Below are 16,208 nucleotides of genomic sequence, written 5' to 3'. Positions count from 1 at the left end.
ACCGTATCACATCATCTTCAGAACCCATTTCCTCATCTCTAAAACAGAGAGGTAGAAGTAGATAATATTAAAGTCTTTATTCAGATTCCCTGATGGCAAGTTCAGAAAGTTTCTAACTGTTCTCCTTGCCTCTATTTGCTCCTTCTAAATTATCCTTCACATTACCACTGATTAATTTCCCCCAAACTACTACTGTATTCGTTTCCTATTGCTGTTACAAAAAAATCACTACACACTCAGAAGCTTTAAGCAACACAAATTTATTCTCTTACAATTCTGGAGGTCAGAAATCTGAAACACTTTCAATGGGCTGAGAGATGGGTGTCGGGCTGTGCTTCTGGTGGCTGTAGGCGGAAAACTGTTCCCTGGCTTTTCCCAGCTTCCAGAGGCTCACGGCCCCTTCCTCCTCCTGCAAAGCCAGCGGCTTAGCAGCCACACTTCTCCCTCCGACTCGTGCTTCTCTGGACCCCCTCTCTACCTTTTAAGGACTCTTGTGACTCCTGGGCTACCCAGAAAATTCAAGGTAATCTCCCATCTCAAGGTCCTTAGGTCAATCAAATCTTCAAGTTCCTTCCATCATATAAGATAAATATTTAGTTTCTTGGGATTAAGATGTAGAAACACTGAGGAGCCATGATTCTGCCAACACAACTACTTAGTTACATCAGTCCCCTAATCAAAAACTTCCAATGTCCAAAACCAGACAAAGACATCTGAAAAACGATCTCTATTTTCAGATGACATGGTCTTCTACGTAGAAAATCCTAAGGAATCCACTAAAAAACCATTAGCTAATAAATAAGTTCAGCAAGGTTATAGGTTAAGAGATCAATATACAAAAACCAATTGTATTTCTACATACTAGCAGTGAATAATCTGAAAATAAAATTAGGAAGCTATCATTTACAGTAGCATTAAAAAGAGTAAAATACTTGACAAAAGTACAAAGCTTGTACATTGAAAACTATAAAATATTGGTGAAAGAAATTAAAGATGACCTAAATGAAAGGAAAAGAATTTAGAGTTCAGAAATAATTCCTTACATTTATGATCAACTAGTTTTCAACAAGGGTGCCCAAGATAACTCAATGGGGAAAGAACTGTCGTTTCAGCCAATGGTGCTGGGACAACGAGATATCCTCATGTAAAAGAAGGAAGTTAGATCCTTGCCTTACAGCACACACAAAAATTAACTCCAGAGTCACATACCCAAATGTACAGGCTGAAACTATGAAACTCCTACAAACCGTAGGAGTAAATCTTTGTGACCTTGAGTTAGGCAAAACACTCTTAGCTATAATACCAAAAGTATAAGCAAGGAAGGAAAGACCGGGTGAACTGCACATCATCAAAACGAAAAACTTTTGTGCTTCAAAAGACTCCATCAAAAGTGAAACGAAACAAAAAAAGTGAAACGATAACCCACAGGAGAAAATTTTTGCAAATCATATACCTGAGAAGAGACTGTTATCCATTAATATATAAAGAACACTTACAACTCAATAAAAAGACACATAACCCAATTTAAAAACGAGCAAATAGACAGTTCTCTGTAGATACACGTATGGCCAATAAGCACATAAAAAGAAGTCAAAATCATTAGCATTAGGGAAACGCAAATCAAAACCACAAGGAGATACCATTTCACACTGACCAGGATAGCTACAATGAAAAAGTCAGATAACAGCCAGTATAGGCAATAATATAGAGAAATGGAAAGTTTCAGCCTTACTGGTGGGGATGTAAAATGGTGCAGCTGCTGTAGGAGACTGGCAATTCCTCAAAACGTTAAACACAGTGATCATGTAACCAAGCAATTATATTCTTAAGTATATACCCAAGAGAAATGAAAACATATGCCTGCGCGCGCGCGCACACACACACACACACACACACACACACACACACAAATTGCTGTTCACAGCATCATTATTCGTAATGGCCAAAAAGTGAAAACAACCCAAATCCCTATCAACTGATAAATGGATAAAATAAAATGTGGCCTATCCATACAATGGAATGTTATTTGTCAATACAAAGAACAAAGTACTAATGCATGCAAAACATGAACCTTAAAACACTATGCTAAGTGAAACAAGCCAGAAGGTTGCATGATTCCATTTCCCTCAACTTTCCAGAATAGGAAAATCCATAAAGACCTAACGTAGATAAGTAGTTGTCTGGAGCTGGGAGGAAGGGGCACGGTGAGTGACTGCTAATGAACGTGGGGTTTTTTTTGGGGCAATAATGAAAATGTCCTGAAAATGAAGTAGGTAATGGTTATAATTACACATCTATGAACGTACTAAAACCCACTGAATCATAAATTTAAATGGGTAAATTTTATGCTATGTGAATCATAACGCAAAAAACTGTTTTTAAAAATCCAAGGATTTGGTTCATGTTTAAACCCAGTGGTGAACATAAAGTCTCTCCAAGTAGTCTGGAAAGAAAATAAGGATATAAAGTATCTTCTAAGGATGCATGTATTTTTCTTCAAATGCCACACTTAACATAAAAATCATCTACGCAGCAGTGTTCTGTTAAAGTATATGCCTGTTATTAACACGGCGTGGTTAAAAATAAATGCATAAATGCATAACACGAGCGGCAGATTTGAAATCAACACCATGCAAACCTCCTCAGTGACCACAAAATAAAACCCCGCACCTTTGTTTGCCTCCACCACTGAGCCCCCGCCGTCCTTGTAGACTGATGGCCCATTATCCCCCACACAAATGGAGTTGGTCAGACTTTCCACTACCCGCCCTCCCAGCACTCATCACACACCACGCTCACCGCCACCCGTCCCGCTACCATCTGCCTCGTGTCTTGAACAAATTCTGGGGACTTTTCACCCAACAAAATGTTCCTTATTCTTCGAGGCCTGACTCAAGTCCTCTCCCATCACAGAACTGTTTCTCGGCCTCTCCAGACGATACCAACCCAAACTCCACTGGCCTCTCACAGCTCAAACTACCCATCCCTCTTAGGGGACGCCTCCACGACAGGCACTTTTCACCACCCCGATTCAGCTAATTCACTCTCACAACACCCCCACCACCAACAAAAAGTCACCCAGACCTTACCTTTTCTAGCCCTGACTCATTCATTTATCCATTTCATCCTCTAATTCCCTCACTTTAGGGAGATGATGTATCAACTTTTACTCAGACTCCTAAACAGCACTCTTGCCAGTGACAGAGCGCCACCTAGTTGTAACACAGGGTAACGCACGATGGCAGGAGGAAGATGTCCATACACTTTTACAGAAATGCCCTGTAGGTAAAAAGAAGCCACAATATCCTTTTGCAGGGAATTGTCATCTGTGAGCATCTGTCACCCCCACTAATTTAGCTCACAAGTCTTACAGCTATTTGTTCTCAACTCAGTGCCATGAACTTATTATCATTTCGAATTTCCTACATCAAATTCAATTTCTGAAGTGTACTACGCCAATACATTCACATGCAGATGGTTACAAATTCCTTTGAAAATCACAAGAGCTTTGTTTTAGTTTAACATGTAAACAGCATAGATAAGTACGGAGTGAAAAGAGATCTCATGCTTTACTCACATATAATGGAGCTTGTTGTGGATTAAGTTTCATGACCCAGGACACTGAAAGAAAAGAGAGAGAAATAAATGAGAATACAATTAAAAGTTAGCATCAAAAATATAAAAACCACCTAAAGTCCCAGATGCCAAGCACAGCTATCTGAGCACACTCAGAAGTCTGAGGTTACGGGATACTGGGAAGGCAAGGTCAAAGATTGCAAAACTCCTTGCAGCCAGATTCAATCTTTTCAAGTGGAGAGAAAGATTTTCTGACTGAAAAATAAAGACAAAAGGCTTCCTTGTCATAGAAGTTTACAACGAACAGACCATTAAACGAACAGACCATTCAATGCAGTTCCCAGTACAGCAAAAACAGTGTATGTTTAGTTGGGCTTTTACATAATCCCCCCAATTCACAAAATGCCGCTTAACCAGAGGCCGGTTAAGCCCGGCCCAGTCTCAGCAGGGAGCTTGGGGAAAGGGAGACAGGACCACTAGGGCTCTCCCTTCCTCTCTGCCCTTCCCTCGGGCAAGGGCGGCTATAGCTGGCCTCCAACAACTATAAGATGTCGCCATCCTCAGAATTAACAGCTGAATTCCCTTCTGTTACTTTCATTAAATGGATTCTCACAAAAAATCTTACGCAGACCTTCAGATTGCAGAATATATTCCTAAATATTAAGAAGACCACTCATTGGTACGTGGGTGACCTGGACAGGCCAGGACTTCATCTAAGCGAAAATAGTTCGGTCCAGAATTGTGGGCTTCGGAAGGGCAGGGCCTTTGCCAAACACCCCAAATTTGAGAGTAAGCTGATCCCTTCTTCGTGTCAGAAAAGCAAACCCAATTAATTTCACTATAATTTGATCTAAAGAAGTACCTTACCCATAATAAGAAAGTAAATAAAGACATATACTAATCAGCAATATAAGCAACAGTACAGGGGCCGGGCTGGTGGCTCAGGCAATTAGAGCTCCATGGTCCTAACTCCGAAGGCTGCCGGTTCGGTTCCCACATGGGCCAGTGGGCTCTCAACCACAAGGTTGCGGGTTCGACTCCTCAATTCCCACAAGGGATGGTGGGCTTCGCCCTCTACAACTAAGATTGAACACGGCACCTTGAGCTGAGCTGCCGCTGAGCTCCTGGATGGCTCAGTTGGTTGGAGCGTGTCCTCTCACCCACAAGGTTGCCGGTTTGACTCCCACAAGGGATGGTGGGCTGCGCCCCCTGCAATGGACCTGGAGCTGAACTGTGCCCTCCACAACTAAGATTGAAAGGACAACTTGACTTGGAAAAAAAGTCCTGGAAGTACACACTGTTCCCCAATAATCTCCTGTTTTCCTTCCTCAATAAAATCTAAAAACAAACAAAAAACAGCAGTACAGAAATTCACTCATACATGGAAAAAAAAAGATAAAAGTCCCACAACTGGCGTTCTACCAGAGTATAAAATCTGACTATTAACTGAAATCCAAACAGCATAAATTGAAGGTTATCAATGACCAAATGTTTAGAAAAAAGAGCAATGTCTTAGCGATAACACACAATTTAAACCTCACAGATCTGCCAGTTTGGTCAGGCCGTGTATGTCCAAGATTAAGGATCACACAGGGGGGAAAAAAATCTATAGCCAGGCTCTTAAACCCACAGGCTTCAACGTCTTCTGCTGGACACAGGCTGCAGGGTGCTGGCAGCCAGCTGGCTCCCCCCCACCACTGACTGACCACCCCCATGCCCACCCCCACTCATGCACCCTCCACACTGAATCGGATTTCCTAGTTCAGGGCTCTCTTCTCGTCCTGCCCGCCTTCATTTAATGAGTTCTGTTCTCATAGCTGCTAAAATCACCTGCAGAAATCCACGCTGAAAATCAAGCTTGAGAAATGTAGCAATGACCAACCCTTTTAGTAGGGGGAAAAAAAAAAATCAAGATTTCCAGCCCATCAGATTCAAATAGCAACCATGAATTAAGAAGAGCGATTAAAGAGAGAGATTGAAGCGCCTGAGTACTTTCTCAATGCCTTAAATATCCATTTAATTTAAAATTAAGTTCACTGTGCTCACTGGCCCTCTTAATCAGCTTTCCAGGTCCTGTTCAGACTTGCCTGGGACAAAGGATTGGAAAAAACCTACAAATTTAGGAACCAATTTGTCTTTTCTGAAATGTTCTTGTCATCACAAGCGAAGACATATCAGGGGGAACTGAAACAGGAATTAACACCTTGGTGATCCCTAAGGATCAGAGAAATCTATGGAGACACACTAGTGACTAACCAGTCCTCTGATGTTTCTGGATTTGCCAAGAAATTGAGGGTGACTGTGTGTAAGGACCACAAACATCAACCTACGGGAGCGGCTCCCACTGCGTTTGCACGAAAGAGCTGGGGGAACTCACATGGCTGTCAGGAAGGGCTGATGCCACCTGAACAGTTTGGAATTATAAACTTGTCTAAACATATTTCACATTCAAAACCCATCCAAGTTGTTCTGACGTCAGGATTAAAAGTGTCTGTCCTCCAGCACTGGTCAAAGGAAGAGGTCATTGTTATGCTGGCAACACAGGCTGTTGAAAGAACGAATCTGTCAGAAGTCATCAAGGCCATGACCCAGAAGCAATGGATTGGTAAGTTGAGGTCGCCTTTAGGCTTCAGCAGTGATGACACTCTCAAGGGGAAAGAGAGCACTAACATTTATAGAGCTTTATATCCAATATCATATTTAATCCCCATAAAAAGATATTCTTCCCCCCCCCCCCATTTCATTGGTGAAACAAATTGAGTCTTTGGGTGATTAAATTATTTAACACAAATGTCAAGAAGTGGGAGAGCGTCAAACCCGGTCTGAAACGTATGCTTTTCCCAAAAGCTGAAGAGGACCTCCTGCTAACCACCTCCATCTACAAACTGGCTCCCCCCTCTCGCCCTCATTGTACAAACAAGACAGATTCTCCCTGACTTTGTTAATTCAGCTATCACTGTGGCCTACAATGTGCCAGGCATTCCTCAGGGCACTGAGGGTACAGCCGCTTCACAGAGCTTATTCCAGGAGTAACACACATAAATAAAACATTAAAATCAATGGTCTTCAAACAGTGATAAGTTCCATGGCAAAAAGAAAAAAACAAAACAAAAAGGAGACAGAATAGCAAATGAGTAGGATACCATTTTAAAAGCCTCTCTCAGGTGACATTTACCCCAAAATTTAAAGATTAAGAAGAAAAGTAATACAAACGACCGGTGTTCCAGACCAACAAACTGGTCCTAAAACTGAGAACTCAGAGTTCTGATGCTAACCCACCAAAAACTTGCTACATATGTCAACTGATGGTCAATGGTTGTTCACACCAATTCACCGCCAACAGGAATCCCCAATCTGGGGTGCGGTGAAGGAGGAGACCTTATTCAATGCAAACAGTCAACTGTACAGTGCAGCTGGGGAACAGCATAGTTTGGAGAAAACTCAGTAGTGTTATAAGTCAGTCATGACAGAGCACGTCCGTGAGGCGGCTCTCGGCTGAGGCCCGTCTCCCATAGACAGCTCAGCTCTGCTCTCCACCTGCTCTGCTCCGCTGAGGTCCAGCGAGAAGTCTTTGGTGTTGCAGCGGCAGCCAGGAAACCACCATGAGTGGTGGGAAAGGAACATGCACTCTGAGCTGGAGGGAAGCTGACTTATACAAAGAGAAGTCCCCGCCCTGGTCCCTGATTGGTCCATTCTCATGCAACTGGAGACTCCAAATCCTCAGTTTGACTCCTCCAGAAAGCATTGTCCTGATTGGTTGGAATGGAGCCGCTCTGATTGGTCGGTGAAGATGCTGATGGGGATATAGCTGTGCCAGGTCCAATTGGATGGGGAAAGTGTAGACCCTACTGGTTGAAACTCTTTTATAAAGGCTCTAGCTCAGCTGTCAGGAACAAAGGGCAGGCAGGCAATTCAATGCAGGCTTCTCCCTGAAGAGCAGTTTACGTGAGGGACCCCTGTGTAGAAATGGCTGCTGGGTTCGGCTTTTAAATTTGAGCCGTTAGCCACCAGGTATCTTGGTAGGTATCTTCTTTCTCGGGACCAACATATATAATGCATTAACTTATTTTACACATTTAAGCAAACTTACTGTACTTGAGAACCACATTCTAAAGGAAAGAGTATATTATAGGAAGACAGTCTTTAGCTCTGAGTAAACGCACTTAGAAACAAAACCTATACGCTAAGACCAACTACAAGTGTTTGTTTTATCAATAGACTTGATGAAGCTTTCCCAAAGGGAAAATTTGAAAAATGTACTATGCCCATCTAATGATTTCATCGAGGAATTTTAGAGAGAAAAACCCTACAATTTCTTCCTTATCCGGTAACTAGTGAATAACTGAGCAAGTTCACAAATTTACAGGGGCTGCTCTCACCTAACACAAGTACAACACATGACAGACACAGTGAGACAATAAAGGCTGCATACCATTTGAAAGTCTACGAAGGAAGGAAAATATCAAAATTCAAAGACTAAAATGATGTGGTTAAAAGTATGTTCATCAAATCTTCTACTCAGTAGTAACCAGCTAAGAGTTCTGAGAAGTCATACATTTGAGGGGTGTGAAACAGTAACAAGCACAGTAATTATTTTTTTTCTTCCCACATTTCCCATGTTTTCCCAAAATACTGTAAGAAAACAAATTTAATATTGCACTGTTGTATACAAATAACGTTTACTTTGTCACCCAATTTTAATGCCACTATCTCAATTACATAAACCTACATTCTCCCACAATGCCCACATGTAAGAAATCTCAGGGCGCTTTAGATGAGAGAAACAAAGACTATGGCTACAATCTCTTCCTGCACTTTCATGTCAACTCTCACCAGCCTTTCTTCACAGAGTGTTCTGTGCACACACCCTCACCAGGATGCACCAGCACTGGGTGCACAATGCTTATAAAGGTTAACGGTAGCAAGTTTTGGAACTTTTTGCAATTCACGCTCCATGCAAAGGACTATGTAGAAATACAGTCATTAATACAGGCTCACACAGAAACTCGGGCATGAAATGATGTGGCACTTTGATTGGTTGGGGGGAAGCAAAGGACAGGAAGACCGTCCCCCACCAATGTGTCTGAACAAATGAATGCAAAACAACCTTAGAAGCTCAAAAAACAAAAACAAACAAACAAAACAAAACAACAAAGAACCATACACACACCTAAATAAAAAATTGGTTTCTACAGGAGGGGTCAGCAAACATTTTTTGTAAAGAGCCAGATGGTAATTATTTTAGTCTTTGCAGGTCAGATGGTCTGTGTTACGATATGTAAATGAAAAGGTGTGTCATGTTCCAATAAAACTTCTATTTACAAAAAGGGGCAGCAGGCTAGGTTTGGCCAGTGAGCCACAGAATGCCAACTCCTGTTCAGAAACTAGCCAGCTGCCTCTTAATCAGGCAAAGAAGCAGTGCCCTCATTCAACAGCTTCACACATCTCAAAGCTATTTTCAGCTAAAAATCACTTCTCAGTACAGGAAAGGCATAAGATGCTGCATAATATTCTCCAGACAAGAAATCTAATAAAATGGGTAAGCACCCCAAGTTCAGTCTCCTTAGGTGCAGAAAGAGCATAATAACTCCTGCCTATGTCAAGGGGTTGATGGGAGAGTGAAAAGAGACAAGTCAAGCACAGTGCTTAAACACACCGCCCGGCACACAGCAGAAGCCACAGGCTCCTCCTTGCCAAGTCTCTGGGTCTCAAAGGAGACTGACCACCAAGTGAAATACTGCGAAAACCAGAAATGGTTACATGAAAGGCTTCAGGTACACCAGAGGTGCATTTCTGTCTTAAGATATAGTGGTGGGCAAATTATAAGTCTAAAATGTAACAAAATAATCAGAAAAGAATCTGGAGAACCAAATATCAAAATGTTAAGTATACATATGTCTGGGGACTACAGGGAGTTTTCATTCCTACGTTATCTGTTTCTTAAGCACAACTATTCAAATAATGAACAGATACTACTTTTATAATCAGGAAGAAAACATTCACAGCACATCTGTTAAAAGTCCCCCGTCATTCAATGCATCACAACTGACCTGGAATTGAATAAAAAGACTCTTCCTATATGTGCAAACTGTAATCTACAATCTGTACTAATGGTCCCTAGAACTGATAAGAGAAAGGCAATTAAAACAGAAATGTCTGTACCTTTATGTATATAACATAAACCAAACTCACTGTGCTTTAGTCCTACCCACACAGTACACTAGAGAACCCTGTAACAGGTACTCTGCAATTAATGAAACGTCCGCGATTGAGGGGAACCACAGGCCCCCCAGCACTGTATCAGGTAATTACACTGCAAACTGCAAACTCTCTTAAACCTGTTGGCTTGGTGAGCTCAGCCCATTTCCCAAGGACCGGCTGTTCAGGTCTGACAAACTCATCACTTCAATGGACATGGGCTTCGTTCTTCACAACAGGGAAGATTCCAAATCCACAAAAAAGAGGTGCAAAGCACCCCCAGTTTCAGTAGAAGGAGGGCAGGTGTTTGGGACTCAGCCAAGTATAAACAGACTGTTTTACCTACAGCGCACTTGCATGGCAGGACGTGCTTTAGACACAGCTGCACGGCCGGGGACCTGCTCACACTGGGCTACAGCCGCCTTCGAAACCCACACACATTTGGGGTGAGGGCAAACATGGCAGCGACAGTGCGTACTCTAGATTCTTGTACAGCAGTCAATGTTCAGGAAAGTAACAGGCTCCAAAGACTCCTCCACTCCTAAGGCGCCTGGGCTGGTGGTGGCGAGAAACACGTTCTGCACTGGCTGGGGGGGGGGGGGGGCGGGGGGGGGCAGCATGGAATTCTGAACAAAAGAAGCGGGTTACACAAGGGAAAAGGCCTGATGAAGACGTCAAGTTCTACACAAAAGATAAAATACTGCACGCACCAAATAGATTTCCTAAACAAGGGACTGAGGAAATCTTGCAGGAGTCTAATAAATGATTCCTTCTGTTTACACCTTCATTAAATAATAACTGAGTGGTTAGCCTTAAGCGGCGACTCTCAGATCTCAGCGCACCAGCACCTCAGTTGGAGGCCCGGTGACACCAAGCCTGTTCTTTCCATGCCCCGCCCCCACTCCCACCCTCAGAGTCCAAATCAGAAGACCGGACCCAGTGCGGTTTGGCCTTCGAATCACGGACCACACTTTGGGAAACAAAGGTGTCTGATTTTGTGTCCCAACTTATGTCTGGTTCTCTCGAGGCACAGTGAGCCCTGCTCTGTCCCACCATCGCATGACGTGGTACGCACTAAGCACCAGAAAAAAAGCCAAGCACTGGTCACAACTGGGGTGAGATACAGAGGGGGCCCTACGGCGGGTACACAGGACATGAACAGAGCGAAGAGTCCAACACAGGGAAACACGCACAGGAAGGACAGAGCGAACTCAAACAAGACACTCAACAACACAAACAGTAACACCCAATGCACTCGTTTAATTTCTTATCAGTGCCGGATTCCCCGGTGAGCCTGAATTTAGGGCAAACATATACACACAAAGTTAATTATTGTGGAATAAAAAAAGCAGAAGTCTTACCACGATAGTTAATGAAAATAATGAAAGTTTTTGATAATTTAAAAATCAGAACTCTTTCTTCCCCTCATCTTAGAGCTTACTTTGAAATTCATATGGGAGAGCACACCATCTTTTCAGGGCTTAGGGCCTCCTTTTCTTTATATGTGTGTATGAGACTCTCCCTGGCACATAAAGACTAAATGGCATAAAGACTCTAAATTCCTGAGCCCCTAAAATATTACATGTATACATGTTCAGCTTTAGGGATAAATGATACATGGCCCCTACCAATTTAGTAAGGGGCATATACATGCAAACAGGTAATTATATAACAGTATGGTATGTACAGTAATAAAACTTTTACAAGGATCAGGAAGGGGCAATACACTCTCTCGAGGTGGAGACCCAGGCAGAGCTGACTGGAGGCAGCCAACCCTGAGGCGTGTCACCCAGTGGACACAGCGGGACAAGCGCAGGGTCATTCAGAGGCACGACGGCTCAGTGCGTTCAGATCTGTAGAGAGGAATGCCAAGTGCAAGCAGGAGACGACGGCAGAGGGCGCAGGGCAGGCACCCCTGTGAATCCACATCCCTCCCTGCAAGCTGCTTAGCCTCAGAAGCCAAGGAGGGGAGACGGGAGAAAACCCACAAACCACTGTGACACTAAAGAAATGACAGCCATACCATGGCACGAGCATCAGCAAATCTCCCCTTTGGTTTCCTTCTTTTCTTCCATTGTCTTTTCTTTCCCTCCTTTTCTTTTTCGCTCAGTTCAAATTTTTGTTCATTCAGGACTACAGGTTCAAAGATTCATAAAAGGTAGCAATGGAAGACGTTTGTCATCACGTAGCCTAACGTCTAACCCAGACAGAGCAAGTGTTCGGGGAGCGAGCGTTAACAGCCAGTAAGGCCAGGCCAGACCCCACCGTGGGTTCCCTGAGGAGCAACAAGTGATGGCTGGCTTTTCCATCAATCCCCACAGACCCTGGGGTCCTGATCCCAAACCCCAGCCAATCCCTGTTGGCCCCAGAACTTTACAAGTAGAAGGGGTCTCAGAAGCAGCCCACATGCCCCTTCTCCCCCAGCAGGAATCACTGCCAGTCTACCTGCCTCTGCTCGTAGGCGTGAGTGCCAGGGTCTCACCACCTTGAGAAAATGTCTCCATGCTCCACCTGCACCCTGACTCAACCTTCCTAGAAGGCTCCTTTCATTCTGGAGCCCCCTGCCCGCCCAGTAGTAAGCAGTCGCTGAGACAGGTTCCTCTGGGGCAGCAAACTCTTCTCTTCAGGACATCCTAGGGGATGGCACTAACATCTGCCCTGACTCAAGGTAAGATGAGAAAAGCTTAAAAATAAAATGTGATCGCAGTTTTGGGGACACCTTTAATCCGTCTTAGTTTTTCTAGAGCTTCCCCCTTAAAGGTGGAGCCTATATCCTGGGGCTCATAAGCCCAGAGCTGCATCTGTGGACACACGGCAGCTGGGCACGGGCAGTGGCCAGCAGAGACCAAACCTTCGCATTTCCTTTATTAAACATTCAATATATTTATTTTACACCAACTTTCGGTACGTCCCTTTGAGGAACGATGGCGATAGTAACGGAAGAAATGACTGCAACGTCCTCGTCTACACTGGACACAATCTGCTAAGCATTCAGGAATTCTTAACAACCGCAGGAGAAGAATGCCAGGCTGGGAATGAGAATGGCAGTATCAGTCAGAGGAGACAGATCAGCCTGCATCCGGGGTGTCACTCTGGCACATCTGGCTGCATTACCCTGGACAAGTTACTTAACTTCCACGCTTGATTCTCATCTGTCAAATGGGGGGCAGTAAGAACAACAGAGCAGGGCAAACCGTTTAATACACTGGAAGTCAGCAAGAAAACACTCAGTACATTAAGTTCCTGTTCTGCCGGCCTTGTGTGAGCAACGACCTCCTAACCCATTCAACTCCCATGTCCCCTGGCCCATCCGAACGCTGTGCTGACCCCTAATTCTAAATAAAGGGCATCGCTGAGGGGATGGTAGACGCCAACAGAGAAGGTGCACTACTAAATATGCGCTTTATGTTCGAGGAACTCTCAGAAGCCATCCAGGCTCCCCACGCCCCTTCTGCTGTCTCTGGACAGCGCTCAGTGCGTTACCTATGAGCCTCGTTTAGCTCTGCCCCCCCCTCCACACCCCACACACTCACACCGTCCCCCCAGCTCCTGCACGCCCCGTCTGCATGCACCACGCTCGTGACAATGCCCTCCACCCTTGCTGGTTTTGCTCTTAGGACGACCGCTGGTCATCTAACCCACACAACCAGCAGCAAGCACAGGCTGCCTTGTAGTTTTACGTCTGCGCTCGCCTTTGCTCCGTAACTTGTTTATTCTGGCCTGCCTCATTGCAGACGCCATCTGTACCACCCCTCCACACCCCCACTGTTCCTGCCATAGCGTCGGGCACAGGGCTGAGCACCCAATAAATACCCAAGAAATACTGACTGGCGTGCACAGCAGAGACAGAAATTAACCGGCAGCTTTTCTGTACCACTTGATGGTAAAGGATCCCCAGCTATAGCTGTAAGAACAACAATCAAAATCCAAATACCTAAGGTCTGTCTAGTCCCAGAAGGTGAATCCAGAAGCTCATTAAAGGTAGTGGGGACCTTGCCAAGTGTAGTCCAGCCTGATCAACATGCTTAACGGGCCAAAGACGTACCAGGGAGCAGAGTGGAGGAATTCCACAGCATCCACCTGGCCGCAGAGCAGAGGGGAGGGCGAGGCGCTGCCATGCCCTACACTTACGCTCCCACATCATGGCCGGTGCCTCTGGTAAGAGGACACATGCACGTGTTATTTCAATTCTCTTTTGGTGTTTAACCCAGGCTTGAGGTTTCCTGCAAAAGAATAAAATGGTTTCTGCTGCCTTGCAGAGATCTATATGGAGAAGAAAAGTCCAAATGGCTATTCCACAGGTGAGCATTTTGCCGCCAGCTGTATCCTGTTATCCAAAGGAAACGGAACTATAAGCTGCCAGGAGGTCCAGACCCAGGAGAGTAAGACCATCAATTCAATAAACGCCGACACTCTTATCCCTGTGCTAATAAGAATAAGAGACTTTAAATTTAGAAGAATTCACACACACAGCTGGCTTTTATGTAAATTACCTTCAGAGGGGGTTAAAATAGATATCCGGTAAAGAGATCGCCAAATTCAAGCCTTTATATTTCCTTTCATCCTCCCCAACCTTTATCATCCATAAAAGCAAGCAGCGCAAGGGACTAAGCCACTTATAAACCATTTGGAAAGACTAATACAGGCAAGCGGACCTTGCTGAGCTGGATGGCCCGACCTGGACCGATCCCAGGGCCCAGAGTGGCTCCTCTGCTAGGAATTACTCAGGACGCACAGTTTACCTTCCCGGACACATTACACAACAAAAGCACTATTGGATTATTCCCGTTTAAGTGGCAGGCAGAAGAGGTGTTACAAATAGATACTAGAAATGTTTCAATGTTGTAAATGGCTAAAATGGTTATTTTGTCTCAGGGATTTTTGAGACATTGTCTTCAAGGAAAGAACAGAACTGTTTCTCAGCCTTTCACTACATAAGAAAGGTATCGCTCAGTAAGCTCTCCTCCAAATACCACCCAAACTGGTGCTCCAGGAACTTGAAAGTGCACTCAGAACATCCACAGTAGAAGAAGGGGAAGTTCCTACACATTTTGAAAACAGAGCTGTGTTTACACAAGCTGTGGCTTATTCTGCTTGGCTATTAATAAAGATAAGTCACTTTCAATTCCGACATACTTCGCAAAACAAATGTAACAAGTGGTTGACAATTTTAAAATAATGGGTAAGATTACATCTCAACTGAGTAAAAAATCAACTACTAGGTTAAAAAAAATTGTGTTCTGCAATTTCTTCTACGTTGATCAATTCACTGAAAATGGTTTAAGAAAATGATTAAAAAGGCAACTTTGCATCAAATTAAAAAGTTACTGCAATCTAAGTTTGGGTGGCATTACATTTGTTCTGGACTTAGAAATAACAGATACAAAAGAAATTGTAGAGATTCCCTGAATTTCAAATTTTCTGAATTCTTCATAATGGGAAGAATTATGAGAGGGCCATATATGTTAAGAACTTATCCAACAATGTATGAATGGGAAATTAATTTCCCCACATGAACTAAGTTACAAAATAAAGTTGTCATAAAAATACAGACCGTGTTGATGGAAGGAGAACGGACTCCGGGTGGGGAGCACACAATGTGATTTATAGATGAGGGATTACAGAATTGTACACCTGAAACCTATGTAACTTTACTAACAATTGTCACTCCAATAAACTCGAATAAAAAAAAAATACAGACCTGATGTTTAAAGCATCTTAGCAGTTCTAGCTGTGTATGAGCCGATAAATGGCACTTAATAGAAATGCGTAATAATTACTGTTTCTAGTAAATGCGGAAACGGGCCACAATACCATGCACGAGACTCCAAATAATATCGTTAAGCTAGAGAAAGTCACGCATTTACTACACAATAGATTTCCTCTAACATTACAACACTTCAAAACTCAAAAAATATATAGTACAGGTAGTTCATCTAATCAATATGCTATAGAACAACCCAAGTGCTAAGAATTTGGTCACAATGAGCAGACCAAATTGGCTACTTTTCCTGGGAATCTTCAAGATGAAAAAGGAAATTCATTTAAGGGGAAAAGACTGAAGAGTTTGGGGCATACTATCCTAAAAGTAACACTTGCTTTGCAGGCCTTGTTTACTGGGGGTGAGGAGCTCCGTCTTCAGAGAGCCCAGGCCATCCAGAAAGGAAGTCCACGTGGAAGGGGATGAGGAGACAGAAGACGTACAGCAGGCAAACCAAAGGTACACAACAGTCATTCACTGCAACAAATACGTGCGTGCGCGCTCCAGCAACTGGACAGAACAGCAAACTACAAATAGTCCAAATAAACTCTCCAGAGAGCCGAGATCTTGGCTTTCTGACTCTCCACATAAATTAAGTAGGCCCCACAGCAGGACTCCCCTCTCCAGCAAACAGTGGGTCCAGCACTAGAATAGTCGTGGTTAGAAGGCGGCC

At 43.8% G+C, this 16,208-nt stretch overlaps 1 protein-coding gene across 14 annotated transcripts in view; it reads right to left on the bottom strand.

Moving 5' to 3' along the window:
- AKAP13 (A-kinase anchoring protein 13) overlaps positions 1–16,208 on the bottom strand; it is a 253,965-nt gene that overhangs the window by 188,198 nt on the left and 49,559 nt on the right. For all 14 annotated transcript variants that reach the window (XM_074317388.1, XM_074317391.1, XM_074317390.1 and 11 more), the window contains exon 2: positions 3,578–3,621. In XM_074317388.1, coding sequence (XP_074173489.1) covers positions 3,578–3,610 — 33 coding nt within the window. In that variant the 5' untranslated portion in view covers positions 3,611–3,621. The remainder of the gene's footprint in view (positions 1–3,577; positions 3,622–16,208) is intronic.

The sequence above is a fragment of the Rhinolophus sinicus genome, linkage group LG13 (assembly GCF_036562045.2).
Source record: "Rhinolophus sinicus isolate RSC01 linkage group LG13, ASM3656204v1, whole genome shotgun sequence".
Taxonomy (NCBI): Eukaryota; Metazoa; Chordata; class Mammalia; order Chiroptera; family Rhinolophidae; genus Rhinolophus; species Rhinolophus sinicus.
Note: the sequence above shows the minus strand (reverse complement) of the source record. Positions and strands in the feature narration are given on the sequence as shown.